Below are 16,178 nucleotides of genomic sequence, written 5' to 3'. Positions count from 1 at the left end.
CCGCAGGTGTCCCTGCATCTCAGATTCCTCTGGAGGTCCAGAAGAGGCAAGAATGGGGTCTTCTGATTTCCTGGGCCCAAACCCTGCAGAATCTTAGCACGGGGAGCTGTGGTAGATCTATCCTGAGCTTAGTCAACCCTTTGCAAAACTGTGGAGAGCACTCAAGAGTCAGTATTTTCAATTCATTTCTCTCACTCATTCCAAGGTGAATATTAATACCACTAAGCTCTACACTTAAAAGTGGCTAAATTTTTTTTTAAAAAGCCAAAATGTTTTGTTTTAATGTGTCTTGAACATGTTCTAATATTCATAAAAAGTTTCAAACATGGAAATGGACAGAAATGTGTATCGAGCAAGTCTCACTTATTCAGTTAAACTTAAATCAAGAGAGAAATGTTTATTATAATAGAAGTACCTAAAGTTAACCTGACAAAAAGCTATGGCAGGTGGCAGATTTTGATTCAAGTCCCTATAAACTTTTATGGCATGCTAATGTTTTTCAAAACCTAAGAGTAGGAAATAGTTATGCTATTCAGTTTAGGATATTAATAAAATCCCACATATTATCATTTAAAGAAAGCCTTCAAGAGGAAAAGTAGAACAGAGAACAATGATTTAAGTCCTGGGGATGTGGTGTACAGACTGGTACTACACTTAATAATATTGTATTGCATATTTGATAGGTGTTAAGAAAGCGGATCTTAAAAGCTCTTCAAGATCATAAAAAAACTATAACTATGCGGTGATGGATAGTAACTAGACTCATTGTGGTGATCATTTCACAATATATACAAACATTGAATCATTATGTCATACAACTGAAACTAATATAATGTCATGTGTCAATTATACCTCAATAAAAAATTTAACAAATTTTTAAAAAAGAAAACAATGATTGGCACCTATAGAATTCTAATATGCACCATCAGTGTGAAAGTCCTCTGGAGAACTGGTGTCCAAACCTATGGGGACCAACAATTTAGAAAATCAGGGTTCACTTACGTTTTTCAGTTTCTGCTTTAATGTAAGTCTCATAAGTACACTGAGGCAGGAGAGATCAATAACTAAAATTCTTTTGAAAATTATATGCACTTCTGTTGCAGGGTCAGGTTTTTTCCCTCCCATTCTTTCTCATTAAAGATTTTTAATACGAGATGATTTTTAACTCCTGAATATCACAGAAACTTGTTACTTGAGGGTGAGAGCAAGGCAATTCTTGATTTCCATTTCTGACTTCGTTAACTCATGCTTTATTCTCTTTGTCTCTTATTGGTTTGAAAATTGCAAATCATATGCCTCCCCATGTCCTCAAGTCAAAACAGTTCTGGATAGAAAGTGATTATACAAAGTTTATTCTAAAATCAAAAGTTAAATAAGACCTCCTACGGTTTTTGTTTAGTTAAAAACAACTTACTGAATCCCATTTCTGATTAGGAATTTAAAAGTGCAAAATGCCAAATCCTGTGTTGGGATCATAATTTCCAATTTGCATAGGAAAAATTTGTATCCGTAGCACTGAAATATATTTCTCCTCCACCCAAGAACGTCCTTGCCTTTCTCATCTCAGGCCCCTGCTGCTCTTATAATGACCATAACATCCCCTGCTCGTAGGCTTTCTTCTTGTCCCTTTCCCTACTCAGCTTACAGAAACCTTTTCTTTCAAGCCATCTTCTGCATAAGATACTATTAACTTTTCCTGAAACCATCCCGTCCCTTGGCCTCCGACAAAACACGCTCCCCTGGTTTTCTTCCAGTCTGTTGGCCTGAGCCTTCTTAAAACTGTTTGTGGGCTTCTTCTCTGCCCATCCTCTGTCGCCCCTGTACCTCAGGACTCCATCCTAGGGCCCTTCCCCTCTCCCACAGACTTCGCTCCTTCAGGGAAATGCTTTCAACAATCATGAACTCCAGCCATGCCGAGCCTCCTGCCATCTTAGCCATCCCTACTGCACTCTGGACTTGAGGGGCTCAGAGTATACTTTCCTCTGATAGCCACCCCAGCCCCAACCTATCCAGAATTCCATCTCCATGACCCCCAGAATGTGCTTCTCCTTTAGAATTCCCAATCTCAGTAATGCCAGGGTCCATCCACTTGGCTCCCCAAGCCAAAAGGCTTCCCTCTAGTCCTCCCTCCAGTCCTCCCTCTCCTTAATCCCAAATTCCATTTTGTCACCAATTGTCCCATTCTACTTCCTGAACTTCCCTGAGCTTTGTCTTTCTCTCTCTGTCCCCGTGCCTCAGTTCAGGCCCTCCTCCCCTCTCGCTTGGACTCTTGCAACAAGCCCTTGTCACCCTCTTGCTTCCCACTCTCCTCCCCCCATTCTTGCCTTCCATACCACCTGCCCCTAAACCCAAACTCAATCATAGCCCTTGCTTAAATGGGACCCTCTGAATAGAATCGAAACTCCTTGGCTCAAATAGGAACATTCTTTACCACCTAGACTTTCTCTCATTCCTCTCTCATTTCCACCTGTCCACCCTGACCCTGAACACCCCTTTTCTGAACATGCACTGGTCTTGTCCCTATCTGCCTAGATGGCTAGGTCACTCTTTCTCACCCTTCAAGACTCATTCTGAGCACCATCTTCTCCAGAAGCCTCCAACAGAGCTAGCTCACTAGGACCAACAGTCCAGGGGGCTCACAAGAATCACCTCCTTCTCACTCACCTCCTTTGCCTCCAGAGGGTGGGACTGGAGATACACAGCATGTTGGTGATGAAGTGTAGGTAAACACGAGGGTCCTCACAGGGGACATGAACTGCAGTGCTTCGAGAATTCCTGCTCCTGCTGGACGAACAAAACCCCAACACCTCAGCGCCCAACCCTAGTAGAACAAGAACAGCCCCGCCACCTGAATTTGGAAACAGCATGTCGAAATCTGACCTCCCTGGAATTTATCAGATACGCCTGATTGCTTTGCTTTTAGAAAATTCAGAGGTTCTCGGAAAAGATTTTCGTGGCAATATGACCCTCAAGTTACTCTGTGGTTTAGCAATTTCATTAAAGTGAAATGCCTCAGTTAAATCCTGCTCATACTATTCAATAAACTAATGTTTACTGAGCATCGATAGGCCGGAGCCCAGGGCTTGAGACATGAGAAATAAATAAAGCATAGCCCACATGATAAATTCAAATCAGTGAGGGAGTACAATTCAAGAAGTATCATCCTGTACGTGGGTACACAGAAAATGGATGTGAGGTATCCATTTATTTCCATACTGGATCCAATCAGAAAATACGATTTGACAGGTAGAACGTCCTCATAACAAATACTTCCCTGGAACATGCATTTCACATAGTAAAAGTTACCCATTGTAAGTTGGCAAAACTAGGAACTAGTTTAAGAACAGCTTAATGGATGGAACTCAAAGAAGATTCTGCTTTATAACCAAAAGTAATTTAGAGAGAAGATGTTTTGGAACAAATGGGTTGATAACACTGGGTCTTTGAGATAACATAAATACAGGGAGTTTCCTCTAAAGCCTTTCCGGGGCTCGCTTAGTCCAAGGTCAGGTGTTATAAATGTCTATAAGAAATGTCTTCCCACCTTCTGAGAAATGAAATTGAAACAGAACAATCCAATCACTGCAGCAGGAGGATTGTTTGAAGTCCTTAGAGAAGGAAAAAAAGCTTAAATCTTACGTTGTATTTAACGTTCCGTTTTATCTCTACACTACCAGTGAAAGTGAAGCATCATTACTACCAAACTGTGTTTTCTCTTGGTTGTTTCAATATAATTGTTTGTCATTTAAATGAATAATTTATGAATTAGGTGGTGACTTCTGAGAAAATACAGTGCAGATAAGCTGACTTCAATGTTGATTTTCCACCACAATTTAAAGACACTGATTGGCCACCACTGCTGTTGGCTTTTTTTTTTTTTTTTTTTNTTTTTTTTTTTTTTTTTTTTGCAGAACTGTACAAATATCGAGTGCTTACAAATCTCCTGTGCAGTGGGGCGGCTAGAAGGAGGAGAAAGCGCCGTCCTAAAAGTCAGGTCACGGTTATGGGCCAAGACCTTCCTCCAGGTAACAACACTAACGCACATGCACATGCTCAGCTGGGAAGTTTTTCTAGAAAGGATTTTAATTTAATTTAATTTGTTTATTATTAGCCAACATATAGTATGTCATTAGTTTTTGAGGTAGTGTTCAACGATTCATGTTTCATTTTTAAATTTAAAAAAATTTGAATTTTTTCATTTAAAAAAATTTTAGATTTCATTTTAATTTTTAACTTAATACTTTTTATTTTTTTAAATAATTTTTTAATTTTTAAAATTGTTTAAAAGAAGTGTCTATGGAAAAATTGAGCAAGATCAACTGGTCATCTTTCCCATCAGGGGAAGACATTTTTTTTTCTCCAGCTTTATTGAGATATTGTTGACATATGACATACGTAAGTTTAAGGTGTATAGCATACGACTGGAGACATATATATGTTTTGGAATGGTTACTACACTGAAATTAGTTCATACCTCCATCCCCTCATGTAATTACCTTTGTGTGGGGGGGGGCAAATGAGATCTACTCTCTTAACAGCTCTCAAGAATACAGTATGGTATTGTTAATTATACATTAGATACCCAGAACTTATTCATCGTGTAGCTGGAAGTTTGTACCCTTTGACTATCTCCCCAATTCCCCCAGCCCCAGCCCCTGGCAACCACCAACCCAATCTACTCTATTTCCAAGTTCTGCTTCTCTAGATTCCACATGTAAATGATGTCATACAGTATTTGTCTTTCTCTGACTCATTTCATTTAGCGTAATGCCCTCCTCGTCCATCTGTATTGTCATAAAAGGCAGGATTTCTTTCTTTTTTTGTGGCTGAGTAATATTTCTTCATCTTTTAGGTGAAGACAATGTAAATATCCTGAGTCCCTAAGACCTTTAGACTGTAACTTAGATTCAAATAAACCTCTTTAGCTCACCACTTTCTACCCAGTGCCCAGCACACAGTAGTTCTTCAGTAAATAGTAGTCAGTGGAATGATGGTGAGTACAAGAACACAGTGTAGGCCCACAAGGGTGAAAACAGAAATCAATGAAGAAGGGAAAAGGGAGATTCCCACAGCCTGGGCTCCAGCCAGGACACACCTCCGTGACCTTCCACATATGTGTGATTAGTAGATTCTTGGCTGCTTCTGTTTGTCTCTACTGTGGCATCCCACACTGCCACAGATAATTCCACAGATTGTGTGCATTTTAAAGTTTTAAGATCTCTTTTATACTAAACAAATTAATTTTTTCCATTGGGAAAGAGCTATTTATTTAAGTGATATTACTATGTGGGACCTTGTTGTTTAGAAAGGATCTAGAGAGGGGGAAACAAGCTAAATTAAAAACCCTACCAAATCTATGCATTCTTGCTCATGCTTTAACTACTAAAAAATTCATCTGGCTCATTGCGCCATAGAAAATCAAATCCTTTTTTTTTTTTTTTTAAGATTTTATTTATTTATTTGACAGAGATAGAGACAGCCAGCGAGAGAGGGAACACAAGCAGGGGGAGTGGGAGAGGAAGAAGCAGGCTCATAGCGGAGGAGCCTGATGTGGGGCTTCGATCCCATAACGCTGGGATCACGCCCTGAGCCGAAGGCAGACGCTTAACCGCTGTGCCACCCAGGCGCCCCGAAAATCAAATCCTTTTGAGTTAACTAGTAAATACAGAATTTCATAGCTCTGGATTTTCATGTTTTCTGGGATTCAAAACACTTTCTGTAGTCTCACAAATCTTATTTGTTTCTAAAATAAATAGAAGGAAAGTTAAAGGTATTTTTGAAACAGTGGTTGTGAAGTGTTTTTTTGTTTGTTTGTTTGTTTGTTTGTTTGTTTGTTTGTTTTAACCTAAGGCAGGGTTTCTTAATCTTGGCATACTATTTCAAATCAGATCATTCTGTGTTGTGGGGGACCTATCACTATAGGATTCTAGAATGCTTTATAGGAAGTGCATTATGGGATGCTTAGCAGCATGCCTGGCCTCCCACCTACTAGATGCAACCCATCAAAACTGTCTCCAGACATTGCCAATGTCCCCCCGGGGGCAAAATCACCCCCAGTTTTAAATGCCTGAACCAGGGAGAAGTGCAGTACACAATTTATTTGATTTTTTATTTTTTTCTTTAGTTAAACCATTATTCATTCATTCACTAAACAAATACCCATGGAGAGCCAACTCTGCACCAGGCACCTCTTCAGGTATCACTTCCTTTCCATCAATTTGCTCATGGTCACTCTGCTTTTGGGTTGTTACTTCTTACCTCAGAGTTGAGGAGTTGAGGAGAGGAGTCTCACTGAATTCCCAAGCCCATACAGTCTTCAATGATAACCATACATTCCTTCTATTACTTTGGGCATCACATCCTACTGAAATAAGGGAGAATAACTTTTTGGTGAAGCGGGACTAAAATCATTATGACACCACAGTCAAGAGAAACACGATTATTTTATTTTTTTAAAGATTAACTTATTTGAGAGAGAGAAAGCAGGGGGAGGGGCAGGAGAGAGAATCTCCAGCAGGCTCCCTGCTGCTCGATGATCCCAGCACCCTGAGATCATGATGTGAGCCAAAACCAAGACCAGAGAGAGTGGCTCAAGTCACCAGCACTTACCCACAGCCATAGCCCACATTTCCACACACCCAGTTTCTGCTTATTCCTGTCTTGGAAGCTAAGTGCCAAAGAGGAGTATCTCATTGCAGTCTCTCTCCCTTTTGTTCCCTCCCTGCCTTTCCCGCTCTCTCTAAGAATATACTACATACTGGAGCTCTTTAATGGTTTTGTCATGCAATCCAGAAGGAGGTAAACATTTTCTGCCTCCCTAATCCAAACTAGAAAGTTTACAATTCTTGCATGACATGATTTGCTGCATTATGTTTGTTTCTGTCCACTTGGTGAACATGCAAACCAGTCAGAAAAAGATTTTATTTAGATTAGTCCTAAATGATATCCTGTCCTGTGATTGTTGCTTGAAACAATCCTTCACGGGGTAAGATTTTACCAGTAATTGCTTGGATTTTTTCATCTCACAAGGCTTTGTTTCTGGCAAATGTTGAGTACTTAAACATGGGCTATGTGATAAGAAAGAATTCTTAAGAAAGAATTAAGCAGTGGGAAGGTAGGAGTGGAAGGGCTCGTGACGTTACCAGCCACACTATGTATTTAGCCAATTCCAAAGCCTCACTCTCCGTTGGTTACCAACTAGAGGACTTTTATTAGTACCAAGACCATAAGCAAATCATTGTGCAAAAGTGCACAATAGAGGCAGCTAGTGAGGTACAAACCATGGTCGAAATGACGCAGCAATGACAGAGGAACAGGGCATTTTCTGAGGATTAATAGCTAGCTGGGGCAGGCTGAGGGTCCAAGATATTGTCAAGGGATATTAACTCCAGCTGCTTTTTCAATCCTAAATTGCCTGCAATATGGCAGTGATTGCTATTACCTGAGTGGATTGCTACATGGAAGACAACATTTCTTTTAAACATAAGAATATGTAGTCGTCACATGAAGACCATGGCTGAAAGCATTCAACTTAGAATGTGGGATCAATAACGTGACTCTGCTCATAATTGTTGTTCATGAATTAAATACTTACCTGTGCCATGCCTTTGACCTGCAGTCATAAGACTAGCGTATCTTTGGTGCCGCCCCAGCTGATCATAGCCTAATTGCTTACATTCCCCATTCCTTGGAGCTCCAGCATCTTAGAAAAATGAAAAAAAAAATGCATTTTCCTACTGAAGAAGGTGGAAGAAACCTTGGTTTTGGAGAATAATTTAAAATAAGGAGTAGATCCATCTACGAGTTGTATTGTTACAACCTTAATTTGTTCAGACCCCAGACTGTGTCATTTTGCGTCACTGAATCAAACAGTGGAGGGGCAGGTCAACAGCTCATTTTCATGAACTGCAGCCCGCATTTTATGTCACTACCTTTCTTACAACTTCTTGAACTTTCTAGTCTAGTTGATAGTGGAGGGGGTCCAATTCAACCATCAAAAGGACTAAACCTTCTATAAGGTGCTATCAAATGGGTATTATATGGGGTGGGAGGGTTCATTCACTGTCCATTTACATGGTCAGTCAGCCAGAGTTGATGCTGTTCGAGGTGCTGTGGAGGATATAAACATTATATCCATGGTTTACACCCTCTATTTCTATATAATCTTGTCGGGGAGAAAAGTAATAGAGACAAATAAAAAGTTAAACAACAATGTCAAAATTGCAAACAATGAAGGACAAATATAGTTTCATCCTCATCTTTCTGGATCAGAATCTCTGAGCCTGATCCCAGGTGTTTCTGAAATTCAGCAAAGCCCAGGGCATTGTGAACCACTGGAAAGGATACTAAGGATTGGTGATGAAGTAAAACATGAGGAGAAATCAAACTGTGGCCAAGAGGGGGTAAAGGAAAGAGATGAATGGAAATCCCCTCAGAGAAACCTGTTTCTCCGTGTTCTACATTCTAGAGTTCAAATACCACCTTTTATTCATTAAGAAACTTCCATATTCATAAATGCAGGATCAGGCAGGACAAAACTTCCCATCTAGAGTTGAGACAGGGGTGGCGGTCTCTGTTGATTTGTTCCTCAAAGATAAGACTTGAAGAGCAAGAGAATTATTTTCCATCAATTTTTTAAATTGAACTTGGAGACAAGAGAAAACTTGATCATTGGAGTTTGGGGAGCATGGACACACATGTGAGTATGTAATTGTGATCCTTACGCACAGAATCTCATGACCAGAATTTGGTCATGTTCCTTCTGTGCCTACCAGGCAGGGTGGTAAAGAAAGTAGATTTAAATCACCAAGTACATAACAGATTTTATGACCAAAGTTTTCCACGTTTTGAAAAACACTTCTCATACAAACAAACAAAAATCCAAAATGGAAAAGCCAGGAGACAAGAAAACATCAGAATAATGACAACGAAAAAATAATTTTTCCAAATGAATAAAGTTACTTATCCTGGAATGTTGGAGTAGAAAGAAAGAAAAAGTCAAAGATATAGTGATTTTAAGTATTTAAAAGTTTTGCATACTCTGGCCTGTCCTTATCATCTAGAGGAAATGAGATTTATTGAAGGGAGAAAAAAAATTCAGTCACAGAATAAAAAAAACTTTGTAAAAAAATGCAAACAAAATTGTTACTATCCAACTTGATGAATTGGCCTTGAGAAACCCAACATTGGATTATAAATGGTGTAGTGCTTATGAATGTTTAATAAACTGCTCTGTGCGGGGGGGGGGGAGCTCCAATGTGTAGCATTTGCTGATTCCCATGGTGTAAATATTCCCACCATGGCTAATTCCAAGCCGCCAGCATGACATCACCAAATCTGGAGTTGGGAAGAGAAGCATTAGCACACCATAGTATAGTAGCTCCCCTTCCAGATCCTACAGACTTAAATAATATCCAGAGCGTAGATACTAGTAAGATACAATAAAATAGTTAATAAATACTGAGTTTTTGGTGTGTATTACTTTAAAAATATAATTTTCTGAAATGTACATATATAGAAGTTTTAAAAATGACTCTGTTTAGCAACTTATACTCAAAATTCCAGAAATTTTAAGTCTGCTCTCAAGAGCTATTATGAACCAGCTACAGCCTAAGACTGGATAGCTCTAATCACTGTCTCAAGTTAAATGGTGGGGAACCACAGAAATTTACATTCTCAAAATTTACATTCCTTGACTTAGTCTTAAATATTTTCCTTTGACTTTAATCAACAGTTAATATGAGAACCAATTAAACAACAAAAAAAATTTACTGTAAAGTTTTATCAAAAACTCTATGGCTCTAAGTCAGTGGTTCTTAACCAAGGGGATTTTGCTGACAATAATTAGAGACTTTTTTTTTTTTTTTTGCTGACAATAATTAGAGACATTTTTGGTTGTCACAACTGGGGTAGAGGTGTTACTGGCATCTAGGGTAGAGACCAGAGATACTGCTACCCATCCTCCAATGCTCAGGACAGTCCCCCATCCAACCCCAAAATCCCAACTGTGCTGAGACTAAGAGAGCCTTCTCTGGGTCTTCTATAACAGATGAAATGTGATAAATTTCTTTATAATTTAGTATCAGTCTCGCTTCTAAAGTATTTCCCTCTATCAGATAATAAGAATTTTATAACCCGCCATATCTCCCCTTTGTTCTTCACTAGCAACTCTATTAATCCTTGTGCTTGCTCCCTTTTAGGACTCTGATTTTCTGTTTTTATTTGAACCTCATTGTAGCAAGTATTAGAGGATGAATGACTGGGTGGGCAGTTGGATGGACAGAGGGATGGATGTCTTAAAGGATGTCTGGATGTATGATGGAGAGATGGATAGAAGGATAGGATGATTGGATGAGGAAAACAATTTTAAAAGAGAAAAAAAGAAAAAAGAAGGAAAAATGAAATTTTGCTTTGGAAATGGAAAACACTGAAAACAACTGGACGGCTGTCTGTATAACTTTTTAAAGATTTACATGGAATATATTTAAATAAATATTTTTAATTTCAGAGAAAAAATGATCCCTATTCTCTTGCATCCCTGGTGTCCTTCAAAGTGAAGAAGATGCCTTATAAAGATCAGCCAGCAAAACTCCCAGAGGGAAGCATAGCAGTGAGTATCTGAAAAACATAGAGACAAAATAATTTCATTGAAATAATTATTTTTTAAATCACTGTTCAGCTTGTGCTACATTTAAATGCTTATCACATTGACTTGAGTAAAGTTTCCTTCTCTGGATCACTATTTTCTTATCTCGGTCTGGAAATGACTTAGTGTTGTTTGATCAAAGTTTTAAACTTTCAATGTCAATTCCTATTCAGAAAAATCACAGTGCAGGACTAATACCACTTTTTCATCAAGCCATTTTATTTGGAAGAAGTCCAGATAGCAATGATTATTATAATGCAATCGTCCTGATTGTTTTATTTTAAGGACAGCATGGTGAGTGAGGTGGGGATGGGAGGGGAGGATGCTCTTCCCTAGGGACAGCTGGATGACCTTAGTCATCTTTCCTTTCTATGCAGAGAACTATAATTTTCACCTGGAAAAAAAGTACAGTATGAGCTTCATTTGAATGAAATGTTATTTTAAAATTGAGGCTATTAAACATCACTGTTGGGGATTTATCTGTCACAGCACAACTGCTGGCATCCTCAGCAGCTTGGCAAGCCCATGGAGAGTGGACAAGGACACAGGGGACAGAGGATGAGCAGGCACAGTCACCCAAACCCTGAGTTTACAATGAACGTGATCACAGCCAGAGCTCTGGGGAAGAATACTAAGATTTAAATCTTCATCTCTGGGTCCATCCGTAGATACAACCCCCACTTGAACCCTGGTCCCCAGGTCTTTGTTACTCGCAGTGCAGTTTGCAGACAGCAGTATCTGCATCACCTAGCAAATCGTCAGAAATCCAGAAACAAGCCTCACTCCAGACCTGCTGAGTCAGGATCTGCGTTTTTTCACAATCAGGGCATCAGGTACACAGTACAGTTCTAGAGGCACTGCTTTGGATGGTATAGAAGTTGATACTATCATGATGTCTTATTGGCCTAGGTCTTAAAATGTAGTTATAAAACTTAATCTTTCTAGCCTAATCTACTTTCAGTAATTTAAATTAGGTGAATCCAATTGATTAGTGATTTTCAACCCTGAGTACACAAAGCATCAACATACATGAGACTTTAAAGATATATACATGCTAAGACCTCACCCCGAATATCAGGATTGAGGAGGGCTGGGATGGGGCCATGGCACTGTGCTTTAAAAGCACTGAGAGGGGTCTTGGGTGGCTCAATTGGTTAAGCATTGGACCCTTGATCTCAGCTCAGGTCTTAATCTCAGGGTCGTGAGTTCAAGCCCCGTGTTGGGCTCCACCCTGGGTGTGGAAACTACTTTAAAAAATTAAAAATAAAACAATAAAATAAAAGCACTAGGGATCTCTAGCACGGGGTCAGGTAACACAGAGCAAGACCCACATTTCAAATGTGTTTCAGAAACAAACTGAGGGCTGCTGGAGGAAAAGGGGTGGGGGGATGGGGTAGCTGGGTGATGGGCATGAAGGAGGGCACTTGATGGAATGAGCACTGGGTGTTTTATGCAACTGATGAATCACTAAACTCTACCTCTGAAAATAATAATACACTATATGTTAATTAATTACGTTTAAGTAAAATTTTAAAAAATTAAATTTAAAAAATGAAAAAAAGTGGGATTGTATTACTAAACACACACACACACACACACATTCTCCTGGGCTTTGTCCTGGCTCTGCCTGCCTTAATTAGGAAACCTTTAGGAACTCACTGTACCTCGCTAAGGCTATTAACCATATTCACCTGAAAGCATTGTTGAGAAGGTTAATAAAGTGATGTCTGTGAAGCCCTGCATTACACCTGGAACAAGGTACCCCTCAAGTGTCAGTAATAGTAACCCTCCCAAAATGTCTCACCCTCCCTGGCTAAGTCAGGGAAGCCCAACTTGGAAATGTCAAAATATTTTCGTAAACTTTGGTGGCATTTTAACGTAAGGATGGCCACATCTTTCTTCATTTAGCTTGCCTTTCTTTCCCTCACAAGATGTCTGCTGTAGTTTGGATTTACGTTCAACCTAGAAGACAGAGGCTTTGGGTTTTAATATAGAATGTTCATCCAAAGAGGTTCAAAGGCTTGTCTGTAAGGGAGATAAATCTGGGTCCCTTTGTTTTCTCGGAGCATGTGTTCCATACCAGAAACATATGTTACAGCCAATCCTGTCAACAGTGTTGGGTCTTTCTGTACTGGCCACAGGTGACAGCCTGCTGTTCTCAACTCATCTCGAAAGATCCACAAAATCATCTGATACATGTGCTTTCCCTCATCCCCACCACCCTCGTCACTGCATTTTTTAAAAGCCTTATTATCTGAGGTGGATGATTTACCACATCATTTATGGAAAGGTTATTGGAAAAACATTTAGGAATGAAGGTGCTGTCGGGTCTCCCAACACCTGACCGAGTGGAGATCTGGCTGGTAGAAAGTTTGCTCTGGGCTACAGGGAAACAATTTTCCTGCTGTGGCTTGGTTTGAGAGGGTGTGCTTTGAGCTGGCTGATGTGTTTTATAGTGAATTCCTCTCAAAGGTCATTCTTATCTGAAAAGAATGCAACAGAAGGGAATTGCTTTAAGGTGCTCAATCAGTTGGAATAGGTTGAGAATCATAGGAGCTCCATCTATACTCTGCCAATGGAGAAACCCTCTCAAATACTTCTTTTGTAATGAGACTTGTTTTCCTAGGCCCTTGTGTGGGATGATTAGTTAGTTTGTATTCCATTGTCAATGTGGTCATGATTCAACCATTTCTGGAGCCCTACATGAGCTTCACACATTGAAGAAAAGAGCATCCCCTACCTGCTACCTGCAGCATGTCTGTGTTTGTAATGAATGAACTCATGAAACGTGACCCTGGCTGTGCTCAGAGGTGAGGGAAAGGTGGCCTGATGCAAAGGGCTATGATTGACTGCTCAATCATTACAGCGCAGCAGAAAAAACAGGATTCAGTTACTTGAACACTTTCTTTGCTTAGCAAGGAACGTTGGCATTTGTGTGTCGTGTCGCTGAAGCTGAATTCCATCACTGATGCCTAGGAGGGAATATTATTGTCTAGTACAACTCCAACAGTAGTTATTATAAAAGAGTTCCTGAGAATCCTTATTGAAAACCTCCATACAAAAACGGAATCATTTCCTTTGTTAGCACAATTTCAAATCCTTAAAATGGAATTATTAAACAATTGTTTGGAGTTCAAACTGGTTATCTCATAGGGGTTATTTAAATGTTGTTAAAATGCGGGTCCAGCTGGTCCACTTTATGATATTATTTTCTTCTAAATGGCACTGTAGGTAGGGTATCTTGGTACATTCATTTAAAACATTCCTGTGACCCCCATGAAGTATGTTTACACAAGATTTTGTGATACATAAATACAGATGTCAACATTAATTACAACTGCAAATACAGGAGAGCTTTTTCCTTCTACCTTGGTATTTTGTCAAAATATACAAAAACATATCATAAATGTCAATGATAAAATGTAGGCATATTAAAAATTTGTTTATGGTCTTTCAACCATAATAAAGAACAAGATTTATGATGTGATTAAATGTTCCCTACTTAGCATAACTTTAAGAAAGTCTAAACCACTTATAATTTATGGATCTCATGTCCCAAAATTGCAGATAATTCTAATAAGTGAATTGTTAAAATTTTATGCCATTTCTTTAGATAGCTGTACGTTCTTGATACATGAAGATAAACTGAAATAGTCTGTTGATTAGATGGTACACACTTGAGTTTTTCTCCCTAAATTTTGAGTACTTCTGTTAGTCAACGTTACCCTTCTTTCTTAAAGAAGTTGAAATATATAATCACTTGCCCATATTCTTAAAGGAAACCGTTAGTCCTCAACATACCCCACCTTCTGCCTTGGGACCACCTTCTTGATGAATGAACCTTGTAAGGAGGGACTTGGGTAAATGGGCAAATGTGTGAGATTATACAGATTGTTCTAGAGCTGTGTGGTCCAATATAGCAGCCATCAGCCACATGTGGATAGTGAGTACCTTGAGAGGTGGCCACTGTGACACTGAACTAATAGTTTTATTTTATTTTAACTCATTTAAATGTAAACCTAAACACTGTTGCAGTATAAGATGTTTTTCCACTAAATGCAACTGTGTTTTTTCTGTGAGACTATGCTTCTCTTTAACCATTGAAAATCTAGTTTGTTGTTATGTGCTGCAAATATTAAAAAAAAAAAACAACACTGAATTTTGGAAACTTCATTTAAAAAAAGGCAGAGTTTAAAATGTATGTATATTTTGATGTCAATTGCATGTTGAAATAATAATTTTGATATTTAGGGTTAAATAAATTATTAAAACTAATATCTCATCTTTTTCCTCTTTTTTAGTGTAGCCACTGAAAATTCTTAAATTACATATGTGCCTTATGTTATATTTCTATTGGATGGCACTGATCTATACCAGGGTTACAGAAGGTTCCAGCTTAGAGCTGATGATAATACCTACAGAGCTTCAGAGAACATGGGGTATTTAAAGAATCTTATTTCAAAGGAATGAAAAATTATTACACTAAATCATTGCTTAGTCATGAGAAACCGAAAATTAAAATCTATTTTCTTACTATTAGTTATCCAATGGATAACTAAGTTTCTTGTGGGCTTATTCTTATTTAGTATTTTCCAACATTTTATTTCTTGGCAAGCTTTCCCAAAACTATCCTGTAATTTCCATAGCACTAATACAAATTTAAATAAGCTTTAGTCCATAAAAGTAATCAATTAAGTTTTTCTCTAGTAAGCTTGCCTCCGCAGTTCAAGTTTCTAATTTATACAGAACATTGACTTTCAGGAAAAGCTGGGCTTTACCTGTTTCCACCCATGAATGAAATGCCCCATTTCACTGCCATTTATACACATGATTGTGTCACATGACTCCTCGATCAATGTGCCCTCAGAAAGACCTCCCTTTCCAAGACACATACGACTCTTCCAGTGATGTGTCACCCTTGACTTTTCATCCACCTCTTTCCAGCAACAACCAAATAGCTCCCCGGCACTTGAAATCTGGAGAAATGCTCTGGGGCACTGTTGTTGATTTTCTGTATTTCCACTGTCCTCAGTGTAATGACTTCTTGACTATATGGTGAAAAGCCTAGATAAGTTTAGGAAAACACCAGGGGCCAAGGAAGGTCTTTGCAGCTGCTTGCATTTTAGATTGAGAAGATTGGGCAGCCTCAGTGCCACGTGGATGTCCTAAAGGCAGCAGGCAAGAAAAGCAGAATGCAGGCGCAGGGGGAAAGTTTTCCAGTTTGCTTTCCTTTAAAACTCTTTGTCCTTTCCTCTTGGTTAATTACATATGATGACTTACAGGAAATGTACATGACATGTGTAATCTTAACTTTTAAAATACTCAGAGAAAGAGAATAGCATGGTATTTTTTGAGTGAGTGTAATGTTAATGGGAGCAGACTGACGGTGGTTTTGGTGATGAGAATTTCGGAATTTTGGAACTGAAAAGGACAGGAGGGCTCATCTACTCAGACATTTTTAAGAAACTGCTATCAGAGTCTTTGGAGGTGAATGCAAATGAAAAGCCAATAGATTTTGTAATTATACCTATAA

At 38.9% G+C, this 16,178-nt stretch overlaps 1 protein-coding gene across 2 annotated transcripts in view; it reads left to right on the top strand.

The window, feature by feature from the left end:
* The window catches only part of ITGA8 (integrin subunit alpha 8), a 179,765-nt gene that overhangs the window by 150,530 nt on the left and 13,057 nt on the right, over positions 1–16,178 (top strand). For both annotated transcript variants that reach the window (XM_034643803.1, XM_002926627.4), the window contains exons 27-28: positions 3,912–4,025; positions 10,508–10,609. In XM_034643803.1, coding sequence (XP_034499694.1) covers positions 3,912–4,025; positions 10,508–10,609 — 216 coding nt within the window. The remainder of the gene's footprint in view (positions 1–3,911; positions 4,026–10,507; positions 10,610–16,178) is intronic.

The sequence above is a fragment of the Ailuropoda melanoleuca genome, chromosome 15 (assembly GCF_002007445.2).
Source record: "Ailuropoda melanoleuca isolate Jingjing chromosome 15, ASM200744v2, whole genome shotgun sequence".
NCBI lineage: Eukaryota > Metazoa > Chordata > Mammalia > Carnivora > Ursidae > Ailuropoda > Ailuropoda melanoleuca.
This window is presented reverse-complemented; position numbering and strand designations above follow the sequence as displayed.